General features: G+C 51.2%; 1 protein-coding gene across 1 annotated transcript; it reads right to left on the bottom strand.

Moving 5' to 3' along the window:
* Positions 1-11,535: 11,535 nt before the first annotated feature.
* On the bottom strand, positions 11,536-12,805 carry TMEM30B (transmembrane protein 30B). The gene has a single exon (XM_040975646.1). It carries the CDS (start codon positions 12,794-12,796, stop codon positions 11,732-11,734), a length of 1,065 nt encoding a protein of 354 aa, XP_040831580.1. The 5' UTR covers positions 12,797-12,805; the 3' UTR covers positions 11,536-11,731.
* Between the last annotated feature and the right edge of the window lie 728 nt (positions 12,806-13,533).

Genomic DNA, 13,533 nt, shown 5'->3' with positions numbered 1-13,533 from the left:
TAGTATTTGATGGAAAAACAAAAACCTAATTTTTCGGGCAGCGTGCTAGAGGGTGGGGTTGCAACGAACCTTCAAGTTCAATGGGCAGACCGGCTTTTACTTGAGGCTGGCTCGAACAAGGCTTCACCCCAGCACGGCTTCCACCCGCGACCAAGGAGACAGCTGGAGGAAGCAATTTGGCAATCCCGGATGACGGCTGTTCTTCACCACTTTGACACACAGGAAAGCAGATATTGTCTCCGAGGTTGTCTGAGAGTCTACCTTGACTTCCTGTCAACAGAAATAACTCTGCTATCGGGTCATCAACTTCACACACTTACACACCGCTCATTTTGAGCGAGCAGAGATGTGCTACTCCCAGCCACGATGGATGCTGCACAGCAAAGCTTCCTGGTGCAAAGGAGGCCCCAGGGACCAACAAAGACACTCTCCCGATGCTGCCGTGGTCCCGGAGCATCCTGCCAGCGAGGCGCATTACAGGAGCTCCGTGTTGGCTTTGATCTCTGAGCTCCCACCTGCCCCGTCTCACGATCCCGGAGACTGTTTGGCGTGCAGTCAATAATTACGCTGAAACGCTGGCGGCTGAGGGGCTGATCCATGCTGGCATCAGACACGCTGTTTTCATCTTCTGGTACTCGGCGACATCCGAGCAGTGAGAGAATTTTTAAGATTCCATTTTCTTCTCTAAGCTGATCGATGGTGCAGGTTGACCTATTGAGTGAATATGCCTTTTCAGCGCCTCCCGTCCTAGGTTATCTGGTTTTGAGTTTAGAAGCATTCTTTCCACAGCTATACTGTATAATTCATTGAATTTCAGATGCTGTCAATCATAGAATATGGGTTTTGACGTGAAGGGCCACTGGGGAAGGGAAAAATGCTCGCAATTAAAATCTGACTTAATAATCTTTTTAAGAAATAGGGTGGTTATTTTTAAAAAAAAAAAAAAAAAGAGTTAGAGAAGAAGAGGAAAAAAAAGAGAGAGAGAGAGAATCTTCCATCCACTGGTTCACTCCCCACACGGTCCCAACCCCTAGAGCGAGGCTAGGCTAGGCTGGACTGGAATTCCAACCTGGTCTCCCACATGGGCATCGGGGGTCCTAGCACTTGAACTATCCTCCACTGCTTTTCCCAGGCCATGAACAGAGAGCTGGATCAGAAGCGGAGCAGTCAGGAAAAGAACCAGCAACCAGAAGAGATGGCAGAATCACAGCTGGTCCCTCCTACGCCACAGTACTGATGCCAACTCGGTGGTCTTACTTTGAGCTCCTCCACTTTATCCTTATAGCAAGGATTTGCGGCGGGTGTCCGGTGCAGTGGTTAAGACACGAAGGCTGCAAAGTTTCAAATCACCCACAGCGGAAGCATTTTGCTCCGATTGAATGAATGACTGCTTCATCAGGACGGAAGCTCAGGAGCCCCGGGTGAGAATACTTGTCTTTCTAGTGGAAAGACTCTTGGGGCTTTGGTGTCTTGTTAAATCCATTTCAGAGAGAGAGAGAGAGACATCACTCCATTGAGCGTGGAGCCAGGACTTGAACCTGGGAACACTGATACGGGATGTGAGTTTCTTGTGGACATCTTAACCCCGAGCCAACCATCTGCTCATGGCCTTTCTTCATGCCGAATCAAATACTGAAAGGCTTACCAGTCACCCCCAGGCAGTGAGACCATTTCACACAGTTCCTAGGAAGGGCACCTGCCAGTACTGACCAGTGTCCCCGTTCTTTTGTTTTTGTTTTGTTTTTTCAAAGCTAACAAGGAGAGTTAGCAGCCTGTGCCTTGATTTATGACTTCACCTACAGTGAGGCTCACCATATGCACTTTGCCAACACTGGGGTGAAGATTGTTTTCTTTACCGGCTACAAGCTCTGTGAGAAAGGCTTCCAGGGGCAAAACAAAACTGAAATTGCCAACAACCATTACATTGAAGAACACACAGATGAAACAAAAATGAAATATAGACGTGCCAGCTTCTTTTTTGGCCAGTTAAGTGAAATGTGCTGACACTCCCAGGAACTTCAATTTCTCAAAACTCATCTTTCCCAGTATGGAGAAGCCAGTTGTCCTTGCCTTGGGCCAAGGTGGCTCAGTGCTGGTGGTTCCCTCTCTGTCCAGCGGAGGGCAGTGGTGCACTCTGTGCTAGGCCTTCCAGGTCTCGGCCACAGGCCTTGGCAAGAGCAGCAAGTGTCACAGCTTGGCTGGTAACCTTTAGGAGTAAATTCCAGAAAAAGCAGCTAAAATGCATCTCATTCCTTCTCCCCGAGATTTCTGTCTGGGGCTGCTGTCCACTCGGGCAGCTCTCTGCTGTGTTGTAGGACCAGGAGGAGGGGACTTTGCAGGCTTTGGTCCTATGCTCCACTTCCAACACAAAAGTGCTTTCCCCGTGCAGGGACTGTCGGGCTGCAGGGTTCCCAGGGGACTGACTTAAAATGAAGTGCATTGGGTGCTGCCCCACCCAGTAACAGTCTTATCAGCTAAGACGGAGAAAATGGGAAAGTTGTTGCTAAGGTCTTTTTATCACTCTAGCCGTATGCACAATTTCCAGCTGTAGAACCTCGGATGCCGAAGGTCTCGGCACAACACACGAGACTCACACGTTTGTGGGGATGCTGGTGTAGACAAACCCACTGTGCTGCCAGCTGTGAGCAAGCGCAACGCGGAAGCCTGCTTCCAGCCTAGCGGGGAAGAGGCGCGCGTGAGGCCGCATCCCATTCCCAGCTGTTTAATGACTACTTAATAAGTCATTAATGACTTCAATCATAGTCATTATTGGCACAGGAGCTACAAGAAAACCAGAGGAGGGAAGCCATGTCGGTGACCTGAGTGGATGCTGCCTGCCCACTGCTCTCTTGTACCGCCTGCACTGATTATTTAACTCCTCCGTGTGTCACTTCCTCACCTGAGAAACACAGGTAATGACAGAGATGTCTAGAAGTTCACAGAAAATAGAATTAAAAGATGAGTATGGGGCAAGCATTTTGGTGCAATGAGTTAAGTCTCCGGCTTTGGTGCCAACCGCTGAATGGCAGTTCCAGCCGCAGGTGCTCCACTTCCAGTTCAACCCCTTTTCAAAGCACCTGAGAAGGTAGCAGAGGACGGCCCAAGGACACGGGTCTTTGCCACGCACATGGGAGACCCAGGTAGGGCTCCAGGCTCCTGGCCTCACTGTGGCATAGACCTGGCCATTGTGGTCATTTGGGGAATGAACCAGCAGATGGAAGATTCTTCTCTTTCTCTCTCATGACTCTGCCTCTCAAATAAATAAAATAGATACTTAAAAATTCTATATGAGTTTTTGTTGGTGTAAAAATATTTTGTAATATATCTTTTTTTTTGGGAGGAGGCCATGAAATTTTCCAGGACTCCTTCTATATATGGAATTCAAGCATTGTTTGCATCAAAATTTTTTAAAAATTAAAGATTTATTTGCTTGAAGAAATAGTTCTGGAGGGAAATGAAGAGACAGAGAGAGGTCTTCCTTCTGCTACTTCACTCCCCATGTGACCACAAGGACTAGGGTGGAGCCAGGCTGGAGCCAGGAGCTTCTTCCAGGTCTCCAAGTGGGCAGCAGGGGGCCCAAGCACGGGGGCTGTCCTCTGTGCTTTCCTAGCCCATCATCAGGGAGCTGGATCATAAATGGGACAGCTGGGACAGAAACCAGTGTCAAATGAGATGCCAGTGATGCAGGCTGTGGCTTTACCCACTCTGCCACGACGCCGGCACTGCTCTAAAATAAATGCATCATTACATTGTTTTCAAATATTTGTTTATTAATGGGAAAGTCAAATTCACAGAGAGAGACAATTCCAGCCCATCATTAAATTCCAAGAAATCTATTATTTATTTGAAAAGCAGAATAAGAGGATAAGGGCAGAGACACAAAGAGAGAGCTCTTCCACCTAACTGATTCAGTCCCCTAGATGGCCACAACATCCCGGACCAAGCCAGACTGAGGCTACGAACCAGGAACTCCATCCCTGTCTCCTACACGGAAGGCACGGACTCAGGTGTCTGGGCCATCTTCCATTGCTTTCCCACCGGATCAGCCTTAGTACAGCAGGGATTCGAACCAGCACTAAGATATGGGATGCTGGAGATGCTGGCATCACTGTGTCCCTCCACTGCCCCTGATAAACATAATGCTTTTATTTCCCATGAACTTTTCAATACTACTTTCAAGGATTGTGAAAATTTCAATGTGATAGCAGCAAAGAAACGGGAGAGTGCTTGGCACCAGCCACTTACCTTGCCGCTGTGGATCTGGAATAGCCAGCCAGCTTCCCGAGCCTTAACTGCCCCTTGGCTGCCTCTCGCTATCCTGGGGAAGCTCACTTTTCCGTTCAGACCTCTCATTCTGCACTTGCTAAATGAACATAGTCGGATTGCTCTGACATCACAGGGGGGGAAAAAAAGCAAGAAAAATCTTTCCGTCCATTATTCCGTACATCGGGAGGGTTGGGCAACTGCATCAGAGCAAATTGAGTCCTAAACGTGAATTGCATCTTGTTAAAATTGCCACTGTCCTCAGTAGCTACACAAACATTTGCCCCAAGAGTCACTGGGAAAGAATCTGGAGAGTTCCAGGAGCTTGTAAAATCATGCTGCAGCTTTTGTTGTTTCTTTGAGGTGCAAGGAAAGTGCTCCTGGCTTGGGGCTAAACTCCCCTTAGCATCCTCCCTCGCTGGCTTAGTAAAGACAATACAAAGTCCTTTCTTAACTTGTTTTCCAGAATCAGAGGAAAGTCTCACATAAGAAAAGTTTATAGCTCCAAGCCAGTCACATATATTACCTGGAAAAGCAGGAATACCTTTCCCTTCTCATGCATTATTCTTTCCTGAAGCAATATTCCTGGGCTTGCCAGGACTTGGGGGTTTACAGCCCCCTTGTGGCTGTGGAGACGCAACATAATTCATTCATAGCTACTTAGTGCTGGGGAAATAAACCCCTGAACTTAAATAACTACAGTGTGACCTCTGTAAAATATTATTTATGGTTTTAAAACTACTATTATGTAGATATCAAGATGTGCCAAATGTTATAAACCAAATACTAGTCAGCAACTGGGACAATCAACTAGCTTTTTTTTTTTTTCTTGGCGTCCCTTCTGGCTGTTTCTTTACAAGTTTTATTTTTGTCTCAAAAGATTCTTGGATAATCACGGAGCCAAAGAAGTCAGTGTTCATTTGCATTTTATTACAGACTTATACAAGGGGAAAAATATTTTCCTCCTGCAAGCATTGCATGAACACAGTGCAGGTTCTTAGGTAAACACTGATTATCCCTGAGTGGAAAATCACTACCCCCCCCCATCAGCGGGCTAATGTAACCCATCTGCTATTCATTTTTGTAAATTAGTTTATGGAGGAAAAGCTGATTGCACATCTCAGTTATCCAGATGGCAGCTCTAGCTTAGCATTTGCCTGCTGTGACGCATGTACGTGCAATCACAGCCCTCCTGCTCCAAGATTTCCAAATGCCCAGGCTGCATCCTGCTTGTTTCCTGTCTTATTTCCTGTGCACTCCACTGCATCGAAGGACATAAAATGTACAGTGGTTGTTAAGTAATGGAATTATCCGTTTCCTAATCGGGATTAAACAAATGTTGGAGGACCCCCAACACACTGCCCACAGCACCTGGCACTGGCAATAACCAAGATGAGTAAGGGGAAAAAAGCTCTCAGTGCCACAAAGCGAGCAGCGTGACTGAGCAGGCCAACTGGCGAGGAATCAGGTCCCAGGCAGCAAGGTAAGCACCTGGAGAGAGCTGCGAAGGCCACCTGGGAGGAGGGCTGGACCAGGGGAGGCAGGGGGTGCTCTGGGCGCAGGGCTGGACCAGGGGAGGCAGGGGGTGCTCTGGGTGCAGGGCTGGGCCAGGGGAGGCAGGGGGTGCTCTGGGCGCAGGGCTGGACCAGGGGAGGCAGGGGGTGCTCTGGGTGCAGGGCTGGACCAGGGGAGGCAGGGGGTCCTCTGGGTGCAGGGCTGGGCCAGGGGAGGCAGGGGGGGCTCCTAGGGCGGAGAGCTGGGCCAGGAGAGGCAGGGGGTGCTCTGGGTGCAGGGCTGGGCCAGGGGAGGCAGGGGGTGCTCTGGGTGCAGGGCTGGGCCAGGGGAGGCAGGGGGTCCTCTGGGTGCAGGGCTGGGCCAGGGGAGGCAGGGGGGGCTCCTAGGGCGGAGAGCTGGGCCAGGAGAGGCAGGGGGTGCTCTGGGTGCAGGGCTGGACCAGGGGAGGCAGGGGGTGCTCTGGGCGCAGGGCTGGACCAGGGGAGGCAGGGGGTGCTCTGGGTGCAGGGCTGGGCCAGGGGAGGCAGGGGGTGCTCTGGGTGCAGGGCTGGGCCAGGGGAGGCAGGGGGTCCTCTGGGTGCAGGGCTGGGCCAGGGGAGGCAGGGGGGGCTCCTAGGGCGGAGAGCTGGGCCAGGAGAGGCAGGGGGTGCTCTGGGTGCAGGGCTGGACCAGGGGAGGCAGGGGGGGCTCTGGGTGCAGGGCTGGACCAGGGGAGGCAGGGGGGGCTCCTAGGACAAAGGAGGTCCAGGCGGCCAGGCGGCTGAGGACTGCAGCGTTGCTGGGAGCAATCCTTCAGCATGGCTGGCATTTGCAGGAGCTTCAGAGTGAACCCCGCCACGAAGCTGTTCTGAGCAGCTCAGACTTGGCTTCCGGGAGTGGTTTCAAGTTGAAGGGTGAGGGGCTGATATCAGGACGGCTCCCGGTGGCCCTGATGTGGGAAATAAGCCACAGCCCAGGTGGGAGGCTTCTCCAACTTTACGTTGAGCAATAACAACACGCTGGCCAAGGGCAGGAGCATGGAGGCTACAGCCAAAGTCACAGGGTCTGACCGGAAGCAGCCAGGCGGTGGGGGTCAGGATTTGGGCTTGAGTGATGGAGGGGATGGATCAGTTATTTCCAGTTCCTGGGACCAGCAAGGACCGGTTGTGTGGGGAGGCCATTGCAATGGGCACTTACCCAGGGGGCACTTACTGTTCCCCTGTGATGTTAAACGTGTCCTTGGGATGGTTAGAAGGATGAGTTTGGGGAGAAGTTAGGATTACATCACCTAACTGTGGGATGTCCTGTAATGATTTTAAAGATTCAGTAAAAGGAATATACGAGCTAGAGCTTGAGGAATACCAGCTATTTGCAAATTGTGTTGAAGTAATAGTAAGTCTTTAACCTTAAAGGGTTGCAGAAAAAAAAAAATGAGGAGATAGATAGAAAGTACTTTTTACTCGGCTCTTGATTTGCCTGGGAAAAGTCGCAGCTCCCATTTAGACTCTTTACCGAAAAGACAAATATCTTTTACTTAGTAAAAAGTCATGACAAGGAACTAATCAAGTCTTCTTTTGAAAATACTCAAGTGGTCTACATTTTGCTTTGTTTTGTTTGTTTGTTTGTAAGACTGCTACTTGTTTTTTACAGAGTTCCGAGCAAAACTAAACAGAACAGAAAGAAGAAGGGCGCTGCTCCTTGGCTGACCCTGGTCGTGTTCTGAGAGTTCATGCATCCTGCTGGGTAAGACTGAGAGCACGCAGAGCTGCACACCTTGGACTGGCAGAACAAAGGCCTTTTAGAAGAACACAGCATCGTGACCAGCGGCACATCCATTTCGGTTTTCATCGGTAACGTAAGGCTCCATCCGCTGTAACGGGGACTTAGCTAAAAGTCAGTGTGGAGGGCAAAGCTATTAGCTCAGTTCCTGACAGTAATACCTTTGGCTTCTCAGGATGAAGATCAATCACATTCAAATTGATCAGAAAGGCAACGGGGGGGGGGGGGTGTCCAAGGGAGGTGAGCCACCATCAGCCACCGACTGAACCAAGGGCCTGGCATGCGGGTGGCCTTCCAGTGAGCCCTTGCCCTCTGCTGCCAAGGCCCTCCCTTGCATCCTTGGCTCCCAGACACCCTACTGACTCAGAAAAACGCCTCCTGCCCCCATCCTCCCTTCAGTCCCTTTTCCTCCTCTCTCCCCAAACCCCAAATAGTCTCTGTTGGGTTCCACGGCTCCAGGGTTAAGTAAAGCTACACACACCTGCTCCAGCATCCCATGTGGTGGCAGGGCTGTGGGTACAGTACCTAAACACATGGGTAAGGCTCATAGGAGAAGTGTGCAACATGCTTATACACATGGCACCAACTGTTCGACATTCTACAAACTCACTACAAAGAGCTGCCCTCGTGTTAGGTTCTGGGATCTTGATGTGGTTGTCACATAATGCGAAGACTCTTCTTGATAGCCTAACAACAAATGGGCCCGGCGCAGTGGCCTAGCTGCTAAAGTCCTCGCCTTGAACGCGCCTGGGATCCCATATGGGCACCGGTTCTAATCCCGGCAGCTCCACTTCCCATCCAGCTCCCTGCCTGTGGCCTGGGAAAGCAGTCGAGGTCGGCCCAAAGCTTTGGGACCCTGCACCCACGTGAGAGACCTGGAAAGAAGTTCCTGGCTCCTGGCTTCAGATCCTGGCTTCGGATTGGCATAGCATTGGCCGTTGCGCTCACTTGGGCAGTGAATCATCGGACGGAAGATCTTCCTCTCTGTCTCTCCTCCTCTCTGTATATCTGACTTTGTAATGAAAATAAAATAAATCTTTAAAAAAAAAAATCTGTTGGGGCAGAGGGAGAATTGAAATTCTCCTAGGGAAAACCATTACAATTTTTAAAATGAGAATTTACATTCTACAATCATCCAGCTCTGATTTAGGTGGAGAAAAAAAAAAATGTGGGGTGCAAAGGAATGCCTACAAAGGCAGAGGGAGTTTGTTTTTATGACTGCAGCTGATAGCGTATTTCCAAGGGCAAAGAAAGACCTAGTCGATAGCAGCGCAGCCCTACTAAGGATGAGCAGTTGTCCCACTGTTGAGATCTTCCATGACAGGGGGCAACGGATGAAAATGAAAGCGCTAAGGCTAAGAGGCGATCCTTGCTCCACAGGACATTCAGCCAACTGTTTCAGTTGACTTGAACTGGGACATCTTTTCCGCTATGTCATTCGGTTCTGGGAGCAAGTGTGTTTTCATTTCACAAGGTGGGTCAAAGCCCACGCCTGTCCAGGTGCTGAGGGCCATCTTGCTGCGGTCCCTAGAAGATGCTTCTCCAGCTCAGGGACAACATGGGAATGCGAGCCCACCGAGAGTCCTGACACAGTCACCCTGCAGAGCGACCACCTCCCACGGGTCACTTTGAACCTTTCTGCACTCTGCGTTCCGAAATATCCCACAAACCATTGCAATTTCCTATTGCAGTAAAATGCACAGACAAGCCTGCTCTACGATGACCTTTTTAAATTGGTTTGAAGGAAGTTGAGTTAAAGTGATTCTCTTGAAATTTTTTCATTTAAAAACTTTGAAAAAAAATGTGGATATTAATGACTTCCAATGCTATTTTTTCCAAAAAAAAAAAAAAGACATTTATCCAATTCAAGCAATAGTTGAGCATGATGTAGTACCTATACCTGTTGGTGTTGCTTTAAGTTCAAGTTCTGTTTCAGGATGCTAACAATGGGAGAATGAGTGTACTTGAATTGAGCCAGATTCTGAAAGAAGATTTTCTTGCTGCAACACAGATCTGCTATTAACAGATGAAGCCGGTGGGTGGTACTGTGTGTGCCTTTAAGACCAGAGTTCAAGAGACTCAGGCAAACGAGATAACAAAGAAAAGACAAACATAACCTTTATTCTCCTTCAGGAACCCAAAGAATGGAGTCTGACAGTATAACCATCAATTTAATCAGAATGAATTCTATTTTGGGGATCTCATGTAAAATCATGTACCATCTGAATGACTATATTGTAAAAATCATCACCCAACAGGAGGGTGCTTCCAAAATCTCACTGAAAATGTGATTAAAGCTTTATTTGGTGAAAAACAAGTGAAATCCAGGCAGAGCTTTTTCATACTTTTCATGAACTTATTAAAGACGTTCATGGCTACCCTCCCCACACAGCAATAAACTCCCCCCCAACAGAACTGGGAAGGGTTGGGGTGCTAGTCAATTACTCAAAACAGAAGGCATTTCACGTACACATAATGTGTGCATAGGCTAAAATCATAACTCATGATTTGATGATAAATGTGTACTGCATTCCAGCGTTGGGGAGTCAGCATTTGGGGCTTCCTGAACTACTTTCTGGTGTATGGAGAAACACACACACTGCCTCTCTTCACCCACCCGCCTCTGCCCCGTAAGCTGAGACAGCTGCCAAGGGCGGGCATGACGTCCAGCGGTCATTTGCAAAGAACTAGAGGAAAGCAGAGTGACTGCAAACTACTCAGGACAAGTCACCATTTCTTCAACCTCCAAAAACACCTGCTTCGAGAACTTGGCCTGCCTTAAAGGGCTGAGCGTAAACAGCGGTCCTCAGAAAGTCACAGGGACAGACAGCAGGCTCAGAGCCGCTCGGGCCAACGCCGAGTTACAGCTTTCAGCCTTACTGGGAAGATTTTTAAGTTCCTTTAAATTTATTTTGCCACAAAGGGAAGTCCTAAAAACATTCTATCGCTTCTCAGACAAACTTTATATCATATATACATTGATTGACTTTATTTCATATGAGTGGAATAACTTTGGTCAAGAGTGTGTGATGTCATATCAAAGGTCCAACAAAAATCCTAAGATGCAGGCTCGCCTGTAACACATTAGCATTCACACAAACAGGATTAGTCAGAACCAAATGCTTCATTTGAGAACGCACATTTTAAAGCTTTTTTTTTTTTCCAGATCCTAGGAAAGTGGTGCTAAGGAAATTCTCCCAGGCATAAGAACAACAAAACAAAACAAAACAAAAAGGAAAAAGAAAGAAAAGCAGATGGTAAAGAGAGGTGAGCCATGAGTCAGAAGACACAGACGGGACTTTAAATACTTCCCTCCCTGAGTCAAAGTTAAAACATCTCCCTGAGCTGCACCGGCCAGCCTCGCGTCTCAAGTGTCTACACAGAACCTGCAAAGTTCACTTCTGCCCTAAAACATCGGTCAAGTCTGTTGGCCCTGCGGATGTGGACGCCAGCCACTTTGCTAGGGATAACATCCTTCGCCCCTGAGTCCAGAAACCAGGGGATCCTTCTAGAAGGGAGACTGTAACACCCAACAACACCCAATATCATGACTGTCGCTACCCCTGGGAGCAAATTCCCACCTGCAGATCTCAACTCAGGTGACTGCTTCGGGCTCTACCTGGTCAGGGAAGGGACCCAGCCTGGGAGGGAATACAGGCCTTTCCTCACAGGGGAGCTGGTTCCAAACACAGCTGAAGGCTCTGGTCCTAGCCTTCCCTGCTCAGACTCTGTGGGAAGTTGGTGTCTCTCTCTTCCCCCCCCCTCCCATCACTTACATTTCTAACAGGTTCCAAGGGACTTTACAGAGGATTAAAAGGTTAAATTTACCTTAGTGCAAAACATGGTTTAAAATCAATGTTGTTTGTAGCAGTGCTTTGAAGATCCTGCTAGGCATGGATTTCTCTCTCTCTCTCTCTCTCTTTTTTTTTTTTTTTTGCACCAAAATAAACTTACCTTTTTCAAACACCCTGGAATATTCCCTTCCAGCCCACCCTTCTGTGTCTCTGCAGAGGCTAAGGAGGAAGGGAGAAGTCGCCAGAGCGTTTTTGTTCTGCAGGTGCACCCAGCACAAGCAGTTAGGCACAAGGGGGCAATCCCTTCCAGCGCCTTCTTCGTCCAGGACGCAAGGCAAAGGGGGGCAGGTGGCAGGACAGGTAAGGCGAGCAGCAGGAAGAGGGACCCCCGAAGGCGGCCGTCACTCGTCGTCGTCGTCGTCGTCGTCCGTCTGGTCCTGGTAACGAATGTAAACCACCAACATGACGAAGCCCACGAGGATGCAGAGGGCACCAACCACCAGGTAGGCGATGCCCAGGAAGGGGTTCTTGCCGCCCATCCACGAGATGTTACTGAAGACGAGGAGCTTGTGGCCGCCGAAGGCGCGCACTGGGTAGTTGTAGGAGATGTTGACGCGGTAGGCGCCACGCGGCAGCCCCGCGGAGTAGTCGCCCTGGCGGACGCGCGCGTACAGCTTGCGGAAGGTGGGCAGCGCGGCCGTGCGCATCCACACCACGAAATCCTGGTTCACGAAGCCCGTGTTGTTGAGGTCCGGGCTGAGCTCGTAGACCGGCCGGTGCCAGTTGGGCGGCGGCGCCGTGCCGCTGAAGGCCAGCGCCAGGCTGCCGTTGACCAGCGGCGGGTTGCGGAACTTGACGTGGTAGTCGGTCCACCAGGCGATGGCGGCGCGATCGAGCGGCACCTCAACATAGGGCCCGTCCGCTTGGCGCTGGTGCCACAGCGAGAAGGTGTCGTTGAAGAGGCTGTTGGCGATGGCGCCGCAGGGCGCGATGGGCAGGCCGGTGGCACTGAACTGGTACGGGGCGCACTCGTTGACCGGTTGGCGCAGCGCGCTCGCCAGCCCGCTCAGCTGCGCGTCGTCGCGGGACACGCCGTAGCGGCGGTTGTTCTGGTAGAAGTTGGACAGTTCGTAGTACAGGTACACGGGCCCCGGGAAGAGCTCGGGCAGCGAGAAGTACCAGGCGCACGAGCAGGGAGGCGGCGGCGCTTTGTCCTGGCCCTCGGCGGCGCAGACGGAGCAGTTACCCGTGCCAGTGTCACCCGTATAGTCGTACTCGAGCTCCTTGATGCCGTTGGAGGAGTAGTAGAGACCCAGGCCCAAGCCGATGAAGGCCAGGCCGGCGCAGAAGAAGAGCGGCAGCGTGATGCTGGCCGACAGCAGCGGCTGCCAGGCGGGGAGGCGCTGCTGCGTGAACGCAGTGTTGTCGGGCTGGTGGGCGCCACGCGCGGTGGCGCTCCAGGTCATGGCGCACGCCCAGGGTTGCGGGGCGGAGGGCTCCGCCGCTTTCCTGCCACACTCGGGTGGGCTCGGGCCCCGCCTCCCGCACAGGTGCACGGCTCCGGGCGGCACAGGTATCCGCGTCCCAGTACCCGACCCCCTCAGTTCCGCCTCCGCCCAGGTGATCGCCGCCAGCTCCGCCCCTTCCGAGGTGAGCCGGGCGCGCGTCCAGCCTTCACCTGCCGAGCTTGGGCTCGAGTTTCCTCCCGGAGCAGGTTCAGGCCTGACGACAGCTCCTCCCCGTCCCGGGGAGTGGCGGCCTCAGGCTGCCTGCGAGGGACTCACGCCTGGTTCAGGTAGTCCCCGATCCCTTCAGCCTGCCCAGTGACATCGCGGGGCTTGCACCGGACTTTACCGAAAAGCACAGGTGCCAGCAGCACGCTGCGGGGGAAGCATGCGGAGAGCTGGCCCCGCCGGCGGGAGCTAGAGGCTCCTAGAGTTTACGGAGTTAATGTGCTTGGTCCTCTGCTTGGGCTGGAGGGAGCTAGGTCCAGAGCCTCTTGTCCTGGGGACAGCTGTCACATTGTGATCGGAACGCACGGACCTACACTGACAGTGTGTATCCCTTGGGGGTTCAACCGCTGCCTTCGAGCTCTAGGTGTGTTTATTTTGTTTTTTTTTTTTTTTTTTAGTCATGGGAAATGGTTTTCTAGTCAGACACCCCAGCATTGTTGTGAAGCTAAGAAAGGTGAAAAATGGGGCTG

The sequence above is a fragment of the Ochotona curzoniae genome, unplaced genomic scaffold (assembly GCF_017591425.1).
Source record: "Ochotona curzoniae isolate NIBS_2020 unplaced genomic scaffold, NIBS_Ocur_1.0 contig_2688, whole genome shotgun sequence".
In the NCBI taxonomy this organism is placed as follows: Eukaryota; Metazoa; Chordata; class Mammalia; order Lagomorpha; family Ochotonidae; genus Ochotona; species Ochotona curzoniae.
The sequence above is the reverse complement of the archived record's forward strand: the minus strand, read 5'-3'. Positions and strand labels throughout refer to the sequence as shown.

Coding starts and splice junctions, on each gene's coding strand:
- TMEM30B (XM_040975646.1), bottom strand. CDS start 12,796: ATGACCTGGAGCGCCACCGCGCGTGGCGCCCACCAGCCCGACAACACT.